At 54.2% G+C, this 20,486-nt stretch overlaps 1 protein-coding gene across 5 annotated transcripts in view; it reads left to right on the top strand.

Moving 5' to 3' along the window:
* Positions 1 to 20,486, top strand: part of ARNT2 (aryl hydrocarbon receptor nuclear translocator 2) — a 122,366-nt gene that overhangs the window by 22,905 nt on the left and 78,975 nt on the right. For 4 of the 5 annotated variants that reach the window (XM_036916114.2, XM_057494667.1, XM_036916115.2 and 1 more), the window contains exon 2: positions 14,735 to 14,849. In XM_036916114.2, coding sequence (XP_036772009.2) covers positions 14,735 to 14,849 — 115 coding nt within the window. Of the gene's footprint in view, positions 1 to 6,607; positions 6,825 to 14,734; positions 14,850 to 20,486 lie in introns of those variants that run through there. The other variant, XM_036916117.2, reaches the window with a different exon arrangement.

The following is a 20,486-nucleotide window of genomic DNA, read 5'->3' as shown; positions in this document are numbered from 1 at the left end:
GCCGTCACGAGGGCCTCTCCAGCCCGAGCCCTTCATGGGCCTCGCTGACCCCAGCCCTCTCCTTCCTGAGGCTCACCTACTCCTCCTGGCAAATACTGGGGTCCCAGGCAGGAGCTGGGCCACAGGGGACAAAGCCCCTTTAGTCTGTGTTACCGAAGATCACAAAAACCTCAACCACTTTGACGAGAAAAGAGATTTTAATGTCTTGCATGTAAACACTTTTACTATTTTGCATATTTTATATTTGCAGAGTAATTCACTGTTTGAAATTAAGCACAAAATGTATTTGTCAAATGATGGATGAATACATTCATCAAGGGATATTTTCAACAAGAAAACGACTTTGTTTCATAAAACTTCTTACAGGGGATTTTATGTCCACGGAAGGATCTGTGATTTCCTTAATCAGTTTGTTGTGTAAACGGGGTGCATTCACATTTATTTGTTCCTTTTTAAGAAAGGCATTTTATGGAAAGAGCCGTGTTTAAAGGGTTTGTGTGAGAAGGGTTCATGTCTTTTTGTTACAGTTTGAACAAGAAGGGCCTCCTTCCCCAGTTAACAGTGTAACTGGGTATCCTCGGGCTTGGCGGGGAAATCGCCTTCCTGTGATGTATTTTAGGGGCACAGTTGACCCCACTGATGTTCATCTTTGTGTAGAGTCAAAGTGTAGCACGTGACTGCACCTGAGAACTTCTGGCAAAGTCCAGAGTGACAAAACCAGGACCGAGGGGCCCCAGAGAGTTGAGGTGAAGGTGTGCGGGTGTGCTGATCTGTGCCTTCGTGTCTGGGGGAGGCAGCGCCTTGGGAGGATCAGAGATGTCGAAAGGACCAATAAGAGGGACCAGAAGGCCAGGGAGGGAGTATGGGGTCCAGAGAGAATTGGTGGTGGAGAAGAAGGGTGGTGAGAGGGGAGGGGCAGTGAGTGGAGCGGGGGGCAGAGGGGTGCAGGGGAAAGGAGGGAGGGGTGGGGGAGAGGGAAGGTCTGTGGCAGGAGAGTGGGGTTCAGGACAGGAGGGAACCAGGAGCTTAGGTCAAGAAAGCTATACCGTATTACCTTATTGCCTTCGTGGAGGTTTGTTATGAACTTTCTTTAAGTCCTGGGTTCAAGGTGAGGCTGCCCGAGGCCACCTTCTCCTTTGTCCTTGCCACGGCCCCTGGGGTCGATGCAGCTAACCCCACCTGGACGGCTTCCCACCACTGAAGCCCGGTTTCCGGGGCGCCCCCAGTCCTGTGGTGCCCGGAGACACAGGCAGCCCAGCATCGCCGTCCTGCCACCCGGCCGCACCCCTGCGGGCCTCTGCCCAGCTCCGTCCTTCATTTGCCCCTGAGCTCATCTCCTGCGATGCCCCACTGCCTCCCCTGGGGCGCTCTCCCTGTCCGGGTTGTAGAGGCTCACGGTCTAGAATCCTGGCTCCAGCTTTGGTCTGGTTCTCACGGTTCAGGAGTCCGCAGGACCCCGGGTGCAGCGGCCCCTCCGAGGGGCGCCACTGGCTGGTCAGGTCCTGCTTGGGCAGCAGCGAAGCCCAGTGCTGCGGAGTGGAGGTCGTTCGGTCCTTGGAACCTGCTGCCCCTCGTCCCGGGAGCCTGCTCCTGGTCCCCAGCCCTCTCGGGTCCCACCTCCTTCCCAGTCCAAGCAGCAGCCGTCTCTGGGGACCATGCAGACCACAGAATGTCGTCGGCATCTCCCCGTCTCCGTGGCCCACTTCCTCCCCTGCCCCTCCGTGTGGGGCAGCCAGTAGCAGGGCTATTCTATTCGAGGCCTTTACTGGGTCCAGTGTGGGAGGCACGCGGGCTCCAGGGGTGGTCTGGAAACTGCTGTTGATCCCTTGGTGCCAATTTTGCACCCCAATAATGTATCTTATTTAGGCAACACCCAGACTTCGAGTAAAATTGGTTGGTTCACATATGCGTTCATTCATGCAGAGCTCGGGATTGGATGGCCAGCGCGTCCCGGCTACCCTGCTGCTTCCCGTGCAGCAGTGAGCAGGTGGTCTTCCCCCATGGACAGGAGGCCTCCCCCTTCGCCCCGTCCTCCCCTTTCTTCTGCCCAGCGTCCAGCATTGTAGGGCCGCCCTCCCATCTCCACCTGAAGCGGGGGGCTGTAAGTCTGGGACCCACCAGCCTGGGCCAGCCAGTCGCAGGCTAGTCCCTACTGCCCTCCCGTCAGCTGCTGTGTTTCTGGCTGACTTGCAGGGTGTTGGCGACGCCGTGGACCTGGCCACTTGAACATTAACATTTATTTCTGACAGTTGGGAGGCTGGGAAGGCCCAGACCAAGGTGCCACTACTTCATGTCTGGCGAGGACCCCCTTTCTGGTTTGCTGTGTCCTCACTTGGTGGAGAGTGGAGAAAGGGGAGAAACAAGCCCCCCGTCTTCTTAGAAGGGCACTTGTCCCTTCAGGAGGGCTCCGTCTCATGACCTGTCGCCTCCCAAAGGCCCTATCTCCTAACACCATTCCTCTGTCAGTTTAATTTTGACACTAATTTTGGGGGACACAGGTGGGTAAAGCGCTGTCAGAAGACCGTGGGGCCTGAGCTCTCACTAGGGCTTCCAGGAACCTGTTTCATGGGGCCCAGGTAATTTCAAACACGACAACAGGAAAACATTGCAGTTATTGAAGGATGTGGGAATTCCACAGGAAAAGTGCACAGACGCCCCCACCCTGAGGGAGCTCTTCCTGCCTTGGGGCCCACACTCAGCGAATGACGGGTGGTCGCGCACGGTCTTCTGTCCCACGCCCATACACCACCCTCACCTTCTCGGGGTTTGAGGGGCATGTGGGGGAAGCCTTGGTGCTGGGCGGGTGGGAGTGTGAACGAGGCAGCGGCATTCCCAGAGCACCCACGTCCCCCAGGTTATCAGCTGTTTAGTGTCCCGACGGGGCTGTATTTGCTCCGTGATGCGTACGGGCCCTGGATGGTGGCCCCTTGTGTTGTGGCTGGACCTGAGTCCCTCGTGTGGATGGTCGTGTCTGCACACAGCTGTCTGCTGTCTGGTGTAGCATTTGACCCAATCCCCTTCCCAGTGGCCTTGTTTGAGGTACTTGACAAGCCACAGTGTTTGTGAGACTCGAGCGGGGTCTACTCTGCTGCTCGCTGGTCAGTTGGTGTCCACCGTGGGCCCCCCGCTCCCTTCCTCCAGGGCCTTCCCGACCCTTCCCACGCACCGCTCGTGCCTGATGCACTGGCGGGGCTCCTGCTCTGTGGCTCCCTGAACTCACCTGTGTGTTCGCAGCCATTTGCTGCTCCGTCCTCTCCATGTTAGGCGCCCCACCTGCCTTCTGCATGGGCCTCGCTTGGGCCTGGTGCCTGGAAGGGATAGACAGTTGTGGAGGCCTGGTGTTTGGTAGGAGGGAGGCCCGGAGGAGTCCTTGGCCAGGCCGGGTTCCTGGGTGGTGCCACGTGGGACAGCTGGCCCCTGTGGGCAGGGCAGGGGCCCTTGTGGCCCAGGCACTGCCCAGTCATGAGCACAGGGCCACTCCCTGGAGGAGTGTCACCCCCGGCCCCACCTCTGAGCTGCTGCATCTCTCCCCACCTCCATGAACTGATTGCCCAGTTGCTAGACAATAATCCGGTCTCATTCTCTCGCATGTAGCTGTCCAGTTTTGCCAACACCAGTTGTTGAAGAGGCTGTCATTTCCCCGTTGTATGTCCATGGCTCCTTTATAGTATATTAATTGACTATATATGGTTGGGTTTATATCTGGGCTCTCTAGTCTGTTCCACTGGTCTGTGGGTCTGTTCCTGTGCCAGTACCAAATTGTCTTGATTACTGCAGCTTTGTAGTAGAGCTTGAAGTTGGGGAGCATAATCCCCCCAGTTTTGTTCTTCCTTCTCAGGATTGCTTTGTCTATTCAGGGTCTTCTGTGGTTCCATATGAATTTAGAACGATTTGCTCTAGTTCGTTGAAGAGTGCTGTTGGTGTTTTGACAGGCATTGCATCATATGTAATCTCACCATTCAGATATCTGCTTTGTCCCCTTTTTCATGCATTTACTTCTGTTTGTGCATACACACACTTTCTCTGTTTGCACCCCTGCTGGGGTACATCGGATCAAATCAGTTTGACTTAATGCTGAATAGCTAGAGGAACACACCACATTGGGGGTGCCTCATAGTCCCCCTGACATCTCCTTCCCTTTGTTCTCTGATTTTTTAATTGTGTCTGGAGTGGTGACGGTTCACAACAGGTCATCTTGGTGCACTTGATTGTGACGGTTTTCCTCTTTGTGCATTTTCGAGGGAGCGCAGTTAACACAGCTGCCTGTTAATTCATTGTAAAGACATGAAAACTCAAAGTAAGACTTTTCCTTGAAAGATGCATGGCCTAACAGAAGTAAATTTCTAAAAATCCTAACAGTTGTTTATTATGAGAAAGATAATTGCATAAGGCTTTAATTGCAATATACTCTGATAATCTCTTTTCTTCTGCTCTGTGTTATTATGTATGGCTCGTGGTTCAGAAAAGATAGACTGATCTTCCTAAAGGTAGCAAGGTAATGCATTCTCTCAATATCTCTATTATTTCCCTGTTTCCTCTTGCATTTAAATATTTAGAAGTGCTTAATAATTGGTTTTGCACATAAAATTAATAGCTTTCACCATGTGGTATGGATGATCACACATTTTATTCCTGCAATAATACATTTATATGTGTAAACCATCTGATAGGGAATTGAAATGTAGTATCGTGCATACAAGGAGATTCTCAGTCTCAGTCCATGTAGCATGCATATTTATACTTGCAAGCCAATATTCAGAGCTGAACGAGTTCTTGGGGCATGCCTTGTGTGTAGTATTGATGGTGACCTGCTATAGGTACACTTGTGACCTTTGTGATCATAAAGTCACTGATCACAGACACGTGCAGGGATCCCAGAAATGGGCTGGAACTGGGTGTTCCACTGCCTGACCTCGCAAGGTCGAGGCATTCATTTCGATGCTAAGGGCAAATGGTAGGCCAGGGGCCAATACTGTGGCTGGAGCTGAACTTGGATGGGTCCCTGACAATCATATATTTGCATATAAGATTTTGTATCCTGCTCACAGTTGCCCTCAGTGTTTTCCTGTAACATTATTCTCTGAAATTCTGACATTGAATGGCTGAGTGATCTTTACTTTGTGGCCATCCCGTGATTTATCAGCTTTGCTCTTTATGTCACTGCCTGTGGCCAGTCAGCCTGTATCTGAGTCATTCATGGTTTTCCCTGGCTTCGTATCCTTGGCCACCGTGCCCAGGCCTCCACAGTCAAGAACTGGGCTCTTTCCCTTCAAGCAGGAAGGTCTCACGCAAGGAAGAAGGACGCTTTCATCTCCCCCTCAAGCACTTGCTGTGGGGGGACGGGCTTGTTTTGCCGGTAGGGTCACCTGGATGCAGCCTCAGGCTCCTGGCCACCCCATGGCCCCTGGCCACCCCATGGCCCTTTCTGGTCTTTCCAGTCTGAGGATCAGAGTCCCCTCGCAGGCTGTGCTGCCGTCAGCCCAGCCCCCTGCACCTCTGCCCGTGAGGTTGGTCCTGCTGCAGTGGGCTCCTGACCCCGGGGGCTCGGGCCTTGTGGGCCCCGGCCTGGTTTTAGCCATGGCTTCTAGTGAGGCCTCCTATTTCTGCCCAGCCTGCCCACCGGCAGACCCCAAGACTTCCAAGTCGGGGGTCCGGGCCTGTCTTCCGGTGGCCGATGGGACCCGCTTTGCCCTGATGGTCACTGCTGTTGGGTCTGACTTGAGACAGGACAAGTAGTGGCAGATGTCCCGTGTGGCTGGGCATGCGGCCGCTGGTGCTCATCGGTCACAGGGAACGGGCTGAGTGAGGAATTCACCCTTGCTGGCTCCAGGGGCATACCCTCCATGTAACCCCCCTGCCTTCCTCCTGCCGGACTTAGGCATTGCCCTTCTTTTTGCTGTGTCTGTGTTTCACCTTGTCTAGAAGGTCCAGGGCAGTGGGGCTGGGACCTCAGCCAGAGGAGGACGTGGGCACTGGGTGGTACAGGTGACCCATCGTGGGCTGTGTGCAGTGCTGCGGCACAGAGCGCACTGCGCTTGCCCACTCGGGCCCTGCGTAAGCCAGTGGTGTTGGCTGAGGTGGGGGCGTCCGCCTAGGCTGCCGGAGGCTAGTTTCGGTTGCCTGATTCCCAAAGCTGCCTGCTGGGAGTGGCTCGGGGGCCCGTTGCCCAGGTTGGAGGCCCTGCTGTGGAGGCAGCACCGGCCTCTTCCCCCCTCCGGACCCACGGGCCACCTCTTCTCATGGCTGCCACTCCTTGCTCTCCACGGAGCCCACGTGCCTGCTGGGAGAGGGCTGCCTCCCGGAGGCGGTAGAGCCGCCTGAGGTCCAGCAAGGACCCAGAGTCAGGGCGCCCCGGCACCCAGACTGATCATTTCTTTGTACCTTGTGCTCCAAAAATCCCACCCCCAAGAGGGTCTTGGGGACTCGTGTGCCCTGCCTTCCTTCTCAAAGTGAGGGGACCCTCCCTCACTGGCATGCCAGGAGGAATCCTTTTTTTGTCTCTCCCTGTTTCTATAACAGTCTAGATATTTCCAGAGCATACTGTGGTTGCACAAGATATTCAAGTCACCGATTTTTTCAGAACCTAAGCAGTTAATGTTAAAATTTTGCTCCAAATAAATTGATCAGTATGCAAGACAGTTGTCACGGCTGAATCATGGTCCACAGTTAAGGTAAACAGATCTGTGATGACATTTTCTGAGCAGAATACAAATGCAGCTCATTTCGTCCCAGAGGTTTCTGCCATTTCTTCTACGGATAACAGATTCTCTCAAGAAGGTGGTGGCCACAAGGAAGACAGATCTTTGTTTAATCCCTCTGAAAAGGTAGGGCTATGATATTTGATGTGATTTCTGTGAAAAGAATCGTTCTAAGAGAGATGACCAGAGGAGAGCGTTTTTCTCTGGTTAGCTTCCTCCCGCCCATGGAGAGACCCTTTTGGGTATTCGTTTATTTGAATGATCATTAAAACAGTATATTGCTGTATTGTGAAAGTTTGCATGTGATTGTCTTGTTTTCCAATGTGAAGAGCAAGGGGTCTTTCTTATTTAGGTTCCCATGCTTAGTGGGGAGGGGGCAGACGGTGTTTTTTCGTTTCCTCATGTTCCTTTCTTCTGTAATGCTCGCAAGCTTCTCCCCCCACCCAGTTTTTCACTGTTCACGCTGCGTTATGGGAATGCTACACAATATGTCTGCATCTGAAATGTGAAATAGTCTTCAGCTAGATGCTGCATCATAAGCCAGATATGTTTTCTGTGCTATGGTTTGGACGGATGTTGGAATGAACTTTGTGTGGGGTTGTGTGGGGTGGGCAGTCACCCCACCCGTGTGTCGCGGGAAACAGTGCATCCCCGGGGGTCTTTGCATTTGGAGCCAGGCTGCCGTGGTGGAGCTATTTCTGTGTATTTGTGCATTTGTCATTGGTCAAGATGAGGGACCCTGAGCAGAGATCTGTACAAGGGGCTGTGTTTGAGGTGGTGGAATAGTTCTAGATCTTGCCAGGAGCTGAGGATGGGGTCAAAGGCCAGAAAGCCCCAGTGACTGGACGTGACCGGGGCGGCATGGCCCTGCAGGCTGGAGCCGAGTGGGTCTGCTCAGAAGTCCTGCACCAGGTGATGGGATCGTGTAGGGAGAGGGCACCTTTTGTGTCATGCCTCATCCCCCCCGGAGCATTTCTGCAGTCTGCTGCCAGGACAGCACAGGTGTGGCCTCCTCCGGGAAGCCGCCTCAGATCCTCCCGTTCCTTGCCCAGCACGCAAGCTCTCAGGAGGAAGTGACCCGCCGGTGGTCTCATCACATTCAAGACTGAGCTCACCAGAGGCAGGATGGGGCTCTTTCATCTCTGGCTGTCCCACAGCTCCTGGCTCGGAATCAGCGCTTTGATAAGCCATTTATAATTGAGACAAGGCCCCATTTTCTTACATCAACCTCTGCGAAAGGAAGGAACGTCCTGATTAAGCTCATTTCTCAGTTGGAGAATAGGTGGAGAAGCAGTTGTGGGGTGGGGAAGGCCGAGAAGCAGACGCCTGTTCAGGGCCCGGCCCTCTGAGCGGCGGGAGGCGTCCGGGGCCGCCTGTGCTTTGCCGCGGAGCCCCGAGCGTCACGTTCAGGCCTGGTGGGCGAACCTGCAGCCGACGCAGCGGGCTTCTCTTCCTCCTCCAGGAAGTTTTTCCCTGGGCAGTCTCAGTGTGGGAGGGTCAGGTGGCCCAGGCGTTTTAGAATCTTCCCTCTCTGGGCTCTGACGGGGACACACCGCCTATTCTGAGGCACTGATGTCATCTTTCTCCCGAATGCCCTCTTCGCGGCTCCGTTACTCAGGCCCTGCACCCTTCACCTGGGCCACTGTGACCTGCGTTTCCTCCTGGGAGAAGTACAGGTACAATAAGTATGAATCACCAGGGGCCAGACCTAGACTGGGTGGGGAAGGGGCTGGCTGGGACAGGCTTCCTTGGAAAAATAAGTTTGAGCTGAATCTGAAAGACTCTTAGAGGTTAATTTGGTGAAGGAGGGTAGGAGAGCCACCAGGCATGGCATGTGCAAAGGCCCTGAATTTGGAGGGAATGTATGTTCAAGAATTGGATGGGTGGGAGCTGCCTGGGGATGGCAGCAGGACAGCCACATTTGTGCTAAGAACAGAGAAGCCACTGGGGGACATGAGCAAGGTCTGGTGCAGCTGGATCTGGCTTCCCTGTGGAGAACGCCTGGGGGCAGGGAGAGCGCAGCCCTCCTGAGGCCCTCGAGACGTGGAGTGACCTTAACAGTGGGGCTTGACGGGGTTGAGAGCCATCAGCAAAGAAACAGCCTTGCTGTCAGGCCCCTGAATGAGCCCACCCGGGGAGAGACTGACAGGGGAGGGGCTGTGTGAGCCGCCTGGAGGTCTGGTGGGGCAGGGGGCGGGCAGAGGGGCATGTGGGGGGCGCAGGAGGGAAGGGAGCTGGAGCGGCAGTGGGGCTGCATCCACGGAGGAGGTTGGGGCAGGCAAGGGGAAGACCAGTGATGGCAGTTCCAGGGGGGTGGCCGGGACAAAGGTCTGGCACGGAGGGCTGGGCGGGCAGCTGGGAGACCTTGAGGCGGGGGCATCAAGGGGAGCAGATCGCTTTGCCACGTCGTGAACTGTCTGGAGTACCTCGGACAGCTCCTCACCTGTTTGGAAGATCGGTTTGGATTTTGGCATGTGGCGTTCCCATCAGTAGAAGCATCCATCTCCGTGCCTTGCTGGCTAATGTGCTCAGCCCTCAGCTGCCCGGGAAAGCCCAGGTGGGGAGCCGACCTTCCCTCTCCTTCCAGGGGGCTCCTTGCCAGGCTCTGCTGGGGGCCCTGAGTGGGCTGGGGCCGAGAGGGGAGGGGTGACTCCCTCAGGACTTCCCAGCTCCCAGCTGGCCTGCGCCAACACTCTTGACGGCTGTGCGGGCCAGCGGGGTCCCAGAGCTGTGATGGGTGCCATGCTCAGGTGAAGCTCAGGGTGCTGAGAGCCAGGGAAGGGCTGTGTCCGGGTCAGGTCCAGGCTGGTGTGCCTGTGTGTGAAGCCCCGCAGGGTTGGGGTGGCGGTGGAGGTCCACCCATGGCCTGTGTGAGACCCCGCCCTGCGATGATTTGGGTGGGCCAGCCCGCAGTTAAAGGCAGAGGTGCCTAGGGAGGCCGCCTTAGGCTGCCAGTTGGGAGCAAGCCTCTCATTGCATCCCCCGTGAGCTGTCCAGGAGTGGGGGCTGCTGAGGCATGAGGAGGGCCTTTCAAAAGGCCACACCCGCTCCGTGGCCCACTGTCACCCTTCCTGCACCCCTGCCGTAAAAGAGAAGCAGAGGTGACTTAATTCCTTACCATAAGAAAACACTGCCAGTTTTGTTGGTGTCTGTGTATGCAGCCAACATCTAAACGTGCTTACTATGGGGCCGGGTCGTCCTCCAGGCTTTGCGCCGTCTGCCTAATCCTCCCGGCAGTGAGGTGCTGGCCATCATGCCGACCACCGCACTGACAGGAGAGGGGCCCCGAGAGCTGAAGGGAATTGAACACATTCAGCATCTGCTTCAGAAACATGCTTGTCTTGGGGGAGTAGAAGGGCAGAGGGGAGATCTCTTCTGCATCTTAAAGCAGAAGCAGGTGTGTGTGGTGTGGGCACTTCCCCCATTTTACAGATAAGGCACCTGAAGTTTGGGGAGGGTAGCTAGCTTGCCCATGACCCCACAGCTTGACGCAGCAGCCCCAAAATGTGGATTTTCCCTGTGTCTTGCAACTTCCATCTGGGCCTGTGGTTTAGCATCTCTCATTGCCCCAGGGAGGGTCCGCTAGCTGCCGCCTCTGTCTGGGCTCCATGAGGGGTGAGGGCCCTCCAGTGGGTGGCTGACCGCCTGAGAGACTCCTTTGCCAGTTCGCTGGGCATGTGGCTGGGCAGTGCCCTGACCTCTCTCTGCCCGAGTTCCCTCATCTGTGAAATGGGTTGACTTTATACCTGTCTTGTGGAGTGATGTAAGTCCATGTGAAGACTTCAGAACATAGCTAGCACCCAACATAAATCTTATTAGTTCTATATAAAATTCATATGAAATTTTATCATCGTTATGAAGCAAATCCATTGCATCGATGGGCACCCTGACTATCACAAAGGGTGTGCCCTTCCTTTCTCTCACTCATCGCTTCCAGGTCTCTAGCTCTGTATGTTTTCTACCAAGTCTTCTACATGAAACTCTTTAAAAAATTTATTGTCCTGTTTGTCACCATTAAATTAACACATCATTAGATTAACATTAAATTAAGACATATTCATTGGGGAAAAAAAGCTAGTGTATTAAAAAACAAAAGGAACTTTTAGGAGAAAATAAAACCCACCTGTAACTCCCGGCACAGGACCAAGTCTGACACACTGGTGTCCTTGTATCTGCCTTCCGGTGCTTTTCTCTGCATGTAACAAGTACACACACCTCTGAAGAGCCTCTTGGAGATACGGGTGCTCTCATGTCCCTTGATGCCCACTGTGCAGTCGTTCTGCGGAAAGGCAGTGCTGTGTACCTGCCTGGGCAGGCCTGACTACAGCCACGTGGTCCCCCATAGGTGCCTGGGACTATCTCCTCTCTGCCTGGGGCAGTGGTAAGTTTCCACCTGTCTTCATTTTGTAGTGAAATTCATAAACCCTGGAGCAAATCAACAATGTGCTTCCAGGGCCGTTTCCCATCCCGACATGTGGCCTTCTCTACCTGGTTATCATCAGGTCCTGCCTTGGGAACCCTCACCCTGGCCTCGCCATGACCTTTCTCTGGCCACCTTTCCTGGGTGAGTGTCCCAGGAGCTTTGCTCACCTATATTTGAGTCACTTAGAAGAGTTTTCAGATTCGGGGAGCAGGTGGTCAACTTTTTCAAGTAAGGCTGATAGCTGATCCCATTGGGGACCGTGAACATAGAGACATGGTTTTTATGTTTTTGTTTGAATGAATTAAGGGCGGCTCCCAAAGGACATTCAAGGAAAGTTTAACTTTTAAAATGACTCACTGATTGCATTTTCCACTTGGTTTATTTGGTATCTAAGACACTATTTTAGTAACCAAAATGGTATTTGGTAAAAGGAGATATCTGTTCCATAGATAAACTTTAAAAAACAGGGGTAGGAGAAGATGTTGTTGACGTCATAAAGCATATCCATCTTAAATGAGGAGGTCATCCCAATTAAATTCAAGGCCCAAATAAGTTTGCTTAGCATCACCATAATCATGATAATTTAAATCATAATTACTTGAGTGGTTTCCACCCCCAACCCAGGCCCTGTTTTAGGCTCTTCACGTATCTTATCCTTAGTTTTTAAAATGGCCCTTCAAAGAAGACTACTGACACTTCGACCTAGAATGGCTCAGTCACTCTTACTGCTAGGGAGTGTTTGCAACATGATTAAAAACCAGGTATGTTTGACTGCAAAGCCTGTTGGTCTTTCTGTTATGCCATTATAGGCCATTATTGCTAAATATTTTATTTATATTTTTATTTTACTTTATTTTTTATTGCTGAATATTCTTTGTGGAAGTTCCAGCCAATGCAATAAGACAAGAAAAAGAAATTAATCATTTAACTATTTGAAATGAGAAAATAATATTATTTGTAGCCCATAGTACTCGTAAACTTAGAAAATTTGGAAGAATGAATGAAACTATTACAATGAGTAAAAGAATTCAGTGAGATGTCAGGACACCCTGTAATGGCCCTAGAAACTCTGTGACCAGGCCTGCATATGCTGAAAGGGTGACACACAGAGCAGCGAGGGAGGGGAAGGCCACACCTTCCTGAGCTGCTGCTCAAATCAGTTGACATCGGTCATGACAAAGTTGTTTCAGCCTAATTGTCTTCATAGCTACTAATCCATCAGAAAATAACCTGGGAAAGGCGATCCCCTTCATGGTAGTAGCATCATAATACATAAGACAATATCACCTCATAATAATTGTACAAAGTATGTAGAAATAAACCAAATGAGAAATTTCAGGAACCTATGTGATGAAAACAAAAAACCCTTATTGATCTAAAGAGGAAGCTTTGAGTAAATTGGAGGCATATGTCAACTTTTGATTGAAAATCCTACATGTTGCAAAAAATGTCACTTTGCCCCCAAACTAACTAGTAGGTTCAAGGTAATACTGTTAATTCCCAAGGGAGAGTAATCAGCCTGTTCTAAAACTTAAGTACAAGAATCAGCCAGAAAGAAGAACAAAGGCTGTCTGGAAGGTAAGAGTAGTAAGGGTTCTCACCACTTGGTGTGTTATGATGGTGTAACGCGAGAGCAAGTACAGAAGGCTAGATAATTGATAGAGAAGTAGATATTCTAGAAACAGACACTTTTCTGTATATAAATGAGATACAGGATAGAAGGAGTACCAAAAAAGCTTGGGGAAAAGGAAGGATCTGAGTAGATGAGGTTGGGGCAGCCGATAGTTTCTTCTGCTGTGGATGGGTTTTGTCTCCCCGAACTCCTATGTTGAAACCCTACCCCATAGGGTGCCTATATTTGGAGACAGAGCTTTTAGGAGGCAGTTAAGGTTACATGAGGTGCTAAGAGTAGAGCCTGGGACAGGTGAGCTTGTAAGAAGAGTAGATACAAAGATGCAGAGAGGAGGAGGCTGTCCATGAGCCAGGAGGGTCCTCAGCAGGAACCAGATTGGCCGGCACCTTGAACTTGGACAGTCCCCAGACTGTGAGGAAATACATGTCTGTGGTGTAAGCCACCCCATCTCCGCTATTTTGTCAGGGCAGCCTGAGCTGATGAGGACATCTTCTTAAAACTATACCTCTTAAAGCTTTCTCTGTATTAAAAAATCTTTCAGCATGGGAAGCAAGCAACAGGTTGGAAGAAATCTTGTAAAGCATTGTCAGAAAATATGACAAAACTCTCCTATCTGTATTATAAAAAGAGAGCGTACAAATAGACAAGGAAGAAACTCTTCTTGATATGCTAGGTCAGTCAAAGTGAAGTGAACTTAACAGATAAAGGATTTCTCAATGTGGTTTTGATGGACATTGGAATCTCCAAGGAGGAGAAGTGTGTGGCCTTGACCCCAGGACCCTATTTCTTGGTGCATCTTCAGGGACTGATGCCGTGTGGGGCCGACTCTCCGTGGGACTGACGCTGGGAACTGGTCGCTTGGCTTTGCACAGGCAGTGATTCTGCGCTCCGGTTTGGGGAATTTAGTGGGCTTGACCTGCTTTAGTCCTGTTTCAGAAAAAATAGAGGAGCAGGCAAATGACAAGGTTAAAAGGCCATGGCTGTTAATACTGTGAAGCTGTCGCAAACCCAGGGTAGTAATCGTCCAAAGGGAAGAGGGTCACTTTAAGAGGGGGATTTTTTCCATGAGCGCTTTTCAGTGTGTACATTAGTTAAAAGAAAACAACTGTAACAGCTCTTAGATTTCTGTGAACATAGTGGAGTAGCTAAATTAAGATTTTATTTCTTAGGATTGTAAAATTCTTCAGAAGTTGTGGAAGGAATAGTTCAAGTTGACTTGGCTTGAGTTTATTAAACACCGGGTCTTTGGACCCAACTGCAGGTCAGCTGTCAGGAGCACCCTGGTTTCTGGAGGGAGCAGAGAGCAGAGACCTAGACCGTCTGAGCAGCATGGACACCCTGGGCCCTTCTCCACCTATGGGGCCCAGATGCCAGGTTTATCCCCAACTGTCTTTCTGAAATGCTTTTTTGTGGACCATTGCATCTCTTCTGCCCTGGATAAAAGGCAGGCACTGTGGAAGTCATTCCCCAAAACAATAAACAAATCGGGGCGCTTGAATATTTAGCTCACCACTTAATAGCCTGAAAGGGGCGCCTGAGTTCAGGAACTGGCCTCAGAGTAGGAAGGGGAAACTTTAGCCGTGTGGCTTCTTTGGCATCAGGGTTGCCTAACGTAGCGTGGCCAGGCTTCCTCGGTATCTGCTGTCGGACTGCTGGATTCCTGGATGTCTTACCTGGGCCAGGTGCCCAGGAGACAGGAATCCTTTGGAAAGGCTACTGAGCGGTTACCTCCTCTTCTCAACCACCTAAACTTAGTATGGGCACCCTGCCAGGGAATCCCTCACAAGGAGAGAGGCTGCGCCCAGACTGGGGGACACCCCCCCCGTGGTCACATGGCTGGGTGGGCATGGTGGCCGCAGCCCCTGGGTCTGCAGCCCCTGGGTCTCCGGCCCCTTCCCAGGCTGAGCTGCCAGGCAACTTTATCGCTCGTTCTGGGCTTCTCGGGTGTTGACACAACCTCTTGTCTTTGCTGAATTCCAGAAATGGCTTCAGACATCCCCGGATCAGTGACGCTGCCCGTTGCCCCCATGGCGGCCGCTGGCCAGGTGAGGATGGCCGGGGCCATGCCTGCCCGCGGAGGAAAGCGGCGTTCTGGGTAAGCGACCTCGGCGTTTCCAGGAATCCGGCTTCCTGCGGGTTGAGCAACACTCGTGACCTGCTAGGAAAATATTGTCTCTCCCTCCTGGAGAATAAGGGCTCAGCAGTTTGCATGCTGTTTGGATTTTGCAAGATTCCCTAACTCTGCATGTGATTCGCCTCTAAGTGTTTTCGGGCCTGTGCACCCAGCTGTGGACTTCTGTTTTCTTGTCCTTGTGGTGAGAACATGCTCTGTGATGCACTGGCCTTGCTCAGCCCTCTGGGAGGAAGGGGGGGTCTCCCAGCCTACCCAGAGCACACCAGCTGGAGGCCAGCACTGCAGGCTTGAGCTGCAGGCCCTGTGGGCAGCAAGGGTTCCTCGGCACCTTCTGTGCCTCTCTGGGGCCATCAGTCTGCCTGGCGAGGTGCAGGAATTTCTCCTGAGTAATTGGCCACAGTCCAGCCCCTAATGGCTGGGCGACTGACCCTGTGCTGCTGGGAAGGGTGGCAGCAGCTATAAGTGTGGGTTACGGCAGGACTGAAAAGCCCACCACTCAGGCTGGTGGCACCTATGCGTGGTGTGCAGTGTCCGTAGCTGTGCGCAGACCTGAAACAGAAACCAACTCGCAAAAATCCTGTGGGAAAAGCAGCCCATTTTCAGACTCAGTGTTGCTTAACCCATTACATCAATTTTATTTTCAATGAAATATTGATAAGCCTCGTCCCTCATGAAGTAGAACCAGTTTGCCCTGTTAACGCAGTTTCTGTAACAAAGGCTGCCCAGGGGTAGTGAAGGGCAGTCCTCCCAGCCCAGAGCCGGCAGGGTGAGCTCGTGTGAGGACCGACCAGCTCTCTACGCCCTGGTTCCCTGGTTCCTCTAAGCCAGGGTGATTCTGCAAGGAGGCCGGGGAGCAGGTGCGCATCAGGACCTGGAATGGAGTGTGGGAGGACGTGCGTATTTGGCACAGTGATTTTAGCTTGAATGGCGACTGTTGTGTGTATAGCTCAGTCTTTAAGGGAAGGGGCTGCAAGTTTGATGGCTCTTGAGTTGAAAGGCTGAGAAGTGGAGTGTGGGGTGCGCCAGCTGCCCTGGACCTGCTCTCTGCTCCTGCCAGCCATCAGCATCTCACAGCAGGCCCGGCAGGGCTGGTGCCTGGGGCACAACCCCCAGGGTGGCTTTGCCAGCCTATGCATTTTTTAAGAGGATCCCAGGCCTTTTAAAATTACTTTGCAAGTCTGTGCCCTTAACTTCCATTTCCTGGGAATGGAGCCCCATTGATCGGCCAGGCTTTTGGAGAAGAGGCCCGTGCAGGACTCCTTGACGGGGTGCGGGGCTGGGTCAGGGTCAGGCACCGGCGGAGGCGCGCAGGCCCAGCCCCGTGTTCACTGTGCAGCAGCCCCTCTGCGGGAGGGCCGCCCTGGGGCCTCTGGCTCCCCTCCCAGGGACTGCGCAGGTCTGTGCCCTTCTCTGTGCCCTGCTCAGGCCTGGCGCCTCCGCCCTCCTTGGCCTCCGTGCTCCGACCCTGCCTCCTGCTTGTCGCTGGGCTGCGACTGGACCTGGACTCCGTCTCTTTTCTGGAAAATCCTCCACAGCTGCCCCTGTTTGCATCAGATCACACTCACACACACACGCTGACACCCTCCCACACAATGCGCTCATATGCTCACACACCCTCACACTCAGTGGGGTGCCCCGGGAGGGCCGAGGCAGGCTGTCAGCTCCACCTGGAGCCGAGGAAGCAGGCCGTCAAGACCGGAGCGATACACAGGGGCCGTGGACCCCCGAGGATGGGTCAGCCCGCTGGGCTCCATCATGCTCTTCCCAGGGGCCTGGGCCTGCTTCCCTTTCCCTGTCGGGGTGGGGCCAGCAGACCACAGTGCCTGCTGCACCCCAGGGCCGTAGGGGTTCAGCCTCTGTATCAAGCAAGGAGGCCTCCATTTTACAGGGATAGTTGCACACGTTTTCCTGGAATTCTGTGATCAAGGCCCCGCTGTTCCAGAACCTTTCATGACCCTCACCTGACCACAGCCTCAACGCCTAGCTGAGCACACAGGGGCCCTGAGGGAGTCACGTGTGTCAGGAAACAGTAACCCCGCAGCAGGCCCCACCTCTGCCACGCATGTTCCCCCCGCCCCGGGCCCTGGGCACCACGTTCTTCCAGCTCCTTCCCTCCGAGGGTGTGTGACAAGGTCAGAGAGGCAGTGGGAGGGAGGGTGGAGAACGAGGGCTTGGGGTGGAGGGGCGGGGGACGGCGAGAGGCGAGAGGCAGGGACCCTCTCCTGCCACCCCCCTTGCTAGGTCCTCTGGCTCTGACCCGGCTGCTCTGCAGGAGGGGCTTGCCTGGTTCCCAGGACCACCACCCAGCCCACCGCCCTGCTTCAGCCCCACGTAGAATGGGGCCCTCCTGGCCGCCTGCCTGCCCCATCCCTGTGGATCCCTGAGGTCACGCCCTTCCCAGCCCCTGACAGCTCCCCAAGGCATCTTAGCAAGCTGCCTGCTCTGCCAGTACTTGGGACACAGGTCAAGGTTCAGACGTTTCAGATTCTTTGGGAAATGCTTCCACATGTGCGGGAGAAATGAGCCGGGTGGGTCCCCTGAGCTGCGTTTTCAGCGGGACCTCCCTGGTCTGGGTGATGGGGTGCCGGGGGTGGGGGCTCCACAAGAAGGCACGTCCTAAGGTAAGCGGGAGGCGGCAGCAATCACGTAGGCCCTGTGCCTGCCCACGAGCCAGCCCCTTGCTGTGGTCAGACGCTGGGGCCTCCAAAGTGTCACCGAGCAAAACTAAACTATTTCTAGATAGTCTGAAGCCAGCAGACCGGCGCCTCCCTCGGACGCACCTCACTGCCGCTGGAATGGGGTCACCTGTGAGCACTCGTGCCCTGGCATCCTGTGGCCCAGCAGCCCCCTTTGCCCTCACTCTAGGGCCAGCCTAGGGGCTTGGCCTGTTGTCTTTCTCGTGAGAGCCAGAGTGGGTTCTGTGGGGCCTCGGATCCGATCGCACACTGTCGTCGCACAGCCCGTGAGGAGAGCACGTGGCCCCCGCTGGCCTAACTAAGCTCAGAAACGCCTCTCCGGGCTCTTTGTCGAGGTGGGAAGCCGGCTCGCTGACAGGGAGGGGAGGGGGAGGCATTTTCAGCCCACATCGGAAGTTCCGTTATCCTACCAGATCCTTGGAAGGGAGCACAGCAGGACTTAGAAGTCACGCTCGCTTCCTGTCCTTTATTGTCCACCTGCCACAGGGAAACAGGGACGTGAGCACACAGAGCGAAGGCTTGACTGGGAGTCTGTGCCGCAGGACAGGCGGAGCTGCCGCCCGGGCCTCGGGGTGGTGCTTCTCTGTTGCCGATGAGCCGTGAGCCTTTCGGTGCGGGGGGAGTTATCTGGAGGGTTCGAGCCGTGCTCTGTGTGCCGAGTTATTTCCTGGGCTCACCTCATCATGCCCCTTCCTTTGTTCCTGAGCCTGCTTCCCACGTGTGATCACACGCGTGAGTGGGTTGGGGGGGGCACCGTTTCATGGCCTCTAATTTTTTAGACAAACCCTGGGCTCCCTGACTCCCAGCTGACTTCAGAGAGCTCTCGCCCCATGTCCGGGCCGCCCCTTTCTTGTGCTGCCTGGTCACTGGAGCCACAGCTGACCTGCCCAAGCTGGGACCCTTTCCTGGTGAGCTGGGCCCCCTTCCCTGTGTCTGACCCGTGGGGATCCCATACAGATCAGAGCCGTCTTTATGAAAATGGGGGTGACCAACCACCCTGCTTAGCCTGGGACTTTCCCGGTTTTAGCACCACAGTCGTGCATCCTGGGAGTCTTCGCGGTCCCGGAAAATCAGGACAGCTGGTCACCCTTAATACCCAGGAGGTCGTGCAGGATGAGGGGCGCAGGCTGACTGCTACATTGCATTTTGCAGGGGCTCTGTTACCACCCTCCCAGGACCTGGAGCTAAAAGCCATTTTAAAGATAACCGTGCATGTCACAGCCACTTGAGGTTTTGATAAATGCTTGCACAAATCCATTGGAATTTTGGAAATGTGCTTTCTCTTCGTGAGCACTGCATGTTTTTAACAGCCCTGGGTGTTGAGCGCCCTTCATGTCCTCGGCAGTCGCTGTTCCCCGTGGCGAACGCTGGGTGGCGGTGTGGCTCTGCGGCTCTGCTGAGCACCGGGTTCGGAGGCAGCGATTTTACTGCGTCTCCCAGAAGTAGTTTTTGGGAAAGGTGAGACGGTGGCCCAGTAATTACACAAAATGTCGCTGACCTTGCTTCGTGGGAGCATCGTGCTTTTGGCCGGCACCTTCCCGCAGCAGACGGCTTGGCGGCTGCCGTGTGCCCTGCCGCCCTGCGGGGTGGGGTGCCGTCTGCCCCTCCAGTGCTGTGCACACGGCCCCTCAAATCTGGTCCCCGTCCTGCCAGCCTCTCGTGCTTAGGTACTTGCGTCCTCCTCCGGTGGCCTGACCCCTTTCCTCCTTTGCTCCTACAGCTAGCGCAGCCCTCGTGTCTGGAAATCAGGACCCCACACTGGCGTGGGCCCCATCAGGTCTTCCCAGATTAGAACCTGGCCTCACTGCATGTAAAGCAAACTAGTGGTACCACTTTAAAGGACAGCATGCTCCTTCGCCCTAATGCCAGCCCCCAGGTCCCCGAGTCCCCACACGCTAGGGGCCATGTGTTATCAGCAGGGAACTTGCTGCTTGTGCTTGCACAGGAATGCTCCCCATGCATCCCGGCCCCTTCCCAGTGGCCTGGGGGTCCCGTGCCCTCCCTGAGCCAGGGGTGGGGTCCCGTCTCTGTGAGGCCAGCAGCTCTGGCATCTGTAGCCGGGTCGTGCAGCACACTCTGTGTTCTGGTGGCGAGCTGGCTTCCCTGTCCTGGCTGCCCGGCGGGCTGGCCTCTCTGTCTGGTCCACGGGAAAGATGCCTCACTTAGTCCATCGGCGCCCCAAGGCCGGGTGGGGAACTCAGGGGCTCTGGGACGTCCTTCCCCAAGGTGCCCCGCTGCCCCGATTCCCGGAGAGCTTGTTCAGTGCTGTTTCTCGTTCAGTCCACTTGATAGTAACTCCTCTGCCCCAGTGTCTTCAGGGGTAAGACGAAGTGGCATCAGAGAGGACTGGGTTTTTTTGAAGACTTTTTGTTTTATGTTTATGTCGAGAGGCCCAGTAAGGTGGAGATTGGAGTATTCGTTTGGTGAGTTTCAGGCAGCCACTTTGAGGAGCTCAGGCGCCAAACTACCATTTCTCCGTCCACATCCATTTATGTGGCCTGGACCTTGTAGGACAGTGGCCTCAGATGCCCTTTCCACGTTGAGTGGTCGAGACCCAGCCACGTGCTCTCATAACACAGTCACTAGTGTGTCCTCTTTTCATTCCTTCATGAGCCTTAAAGCTCCTGCTTTGCAAAAGCCCCTGAGCTTCTCCAGTCTGAATATCTCACTGAATAAAGTAAAAGAGGAAGTCTCGGTGTGGCGTGTGACATGGAGGGGAGCAGGTGTCCCCAGAGGTGGGGGGACAAGGCACACTGACGTTCCCAGGGCAGCCCGAGCAGCCGGTCCCCCTGCAGGGTTCCGGGGTGACGAGCTCGCGCTTCGGCATCTTTGCCGAAGTTCCCAACCACGTCATTGACGGCGCTCATATGGAAGACCTTTCATTCTGCCTTTTCTTGTCCCG

The sequence above is a fragment of the Manis pentadactyla genome, chromosome 18, assembly GCF_030020395.1.
Source record: "Manis pentadactyla isolate mManPen7 chromosome 18, mManPen7.hap1, whole genome shotgun sequence".
In the NCBI taxonomy this organism is placed as follows: Eukaryota; Metazoa; Chordata; class Mammalia; order Pholidota; family Manidae; genus Manis; species Manis pentadactyla.
This window is presented reverse-complemented; position numbering and strand designations above follow the sequence as displayed.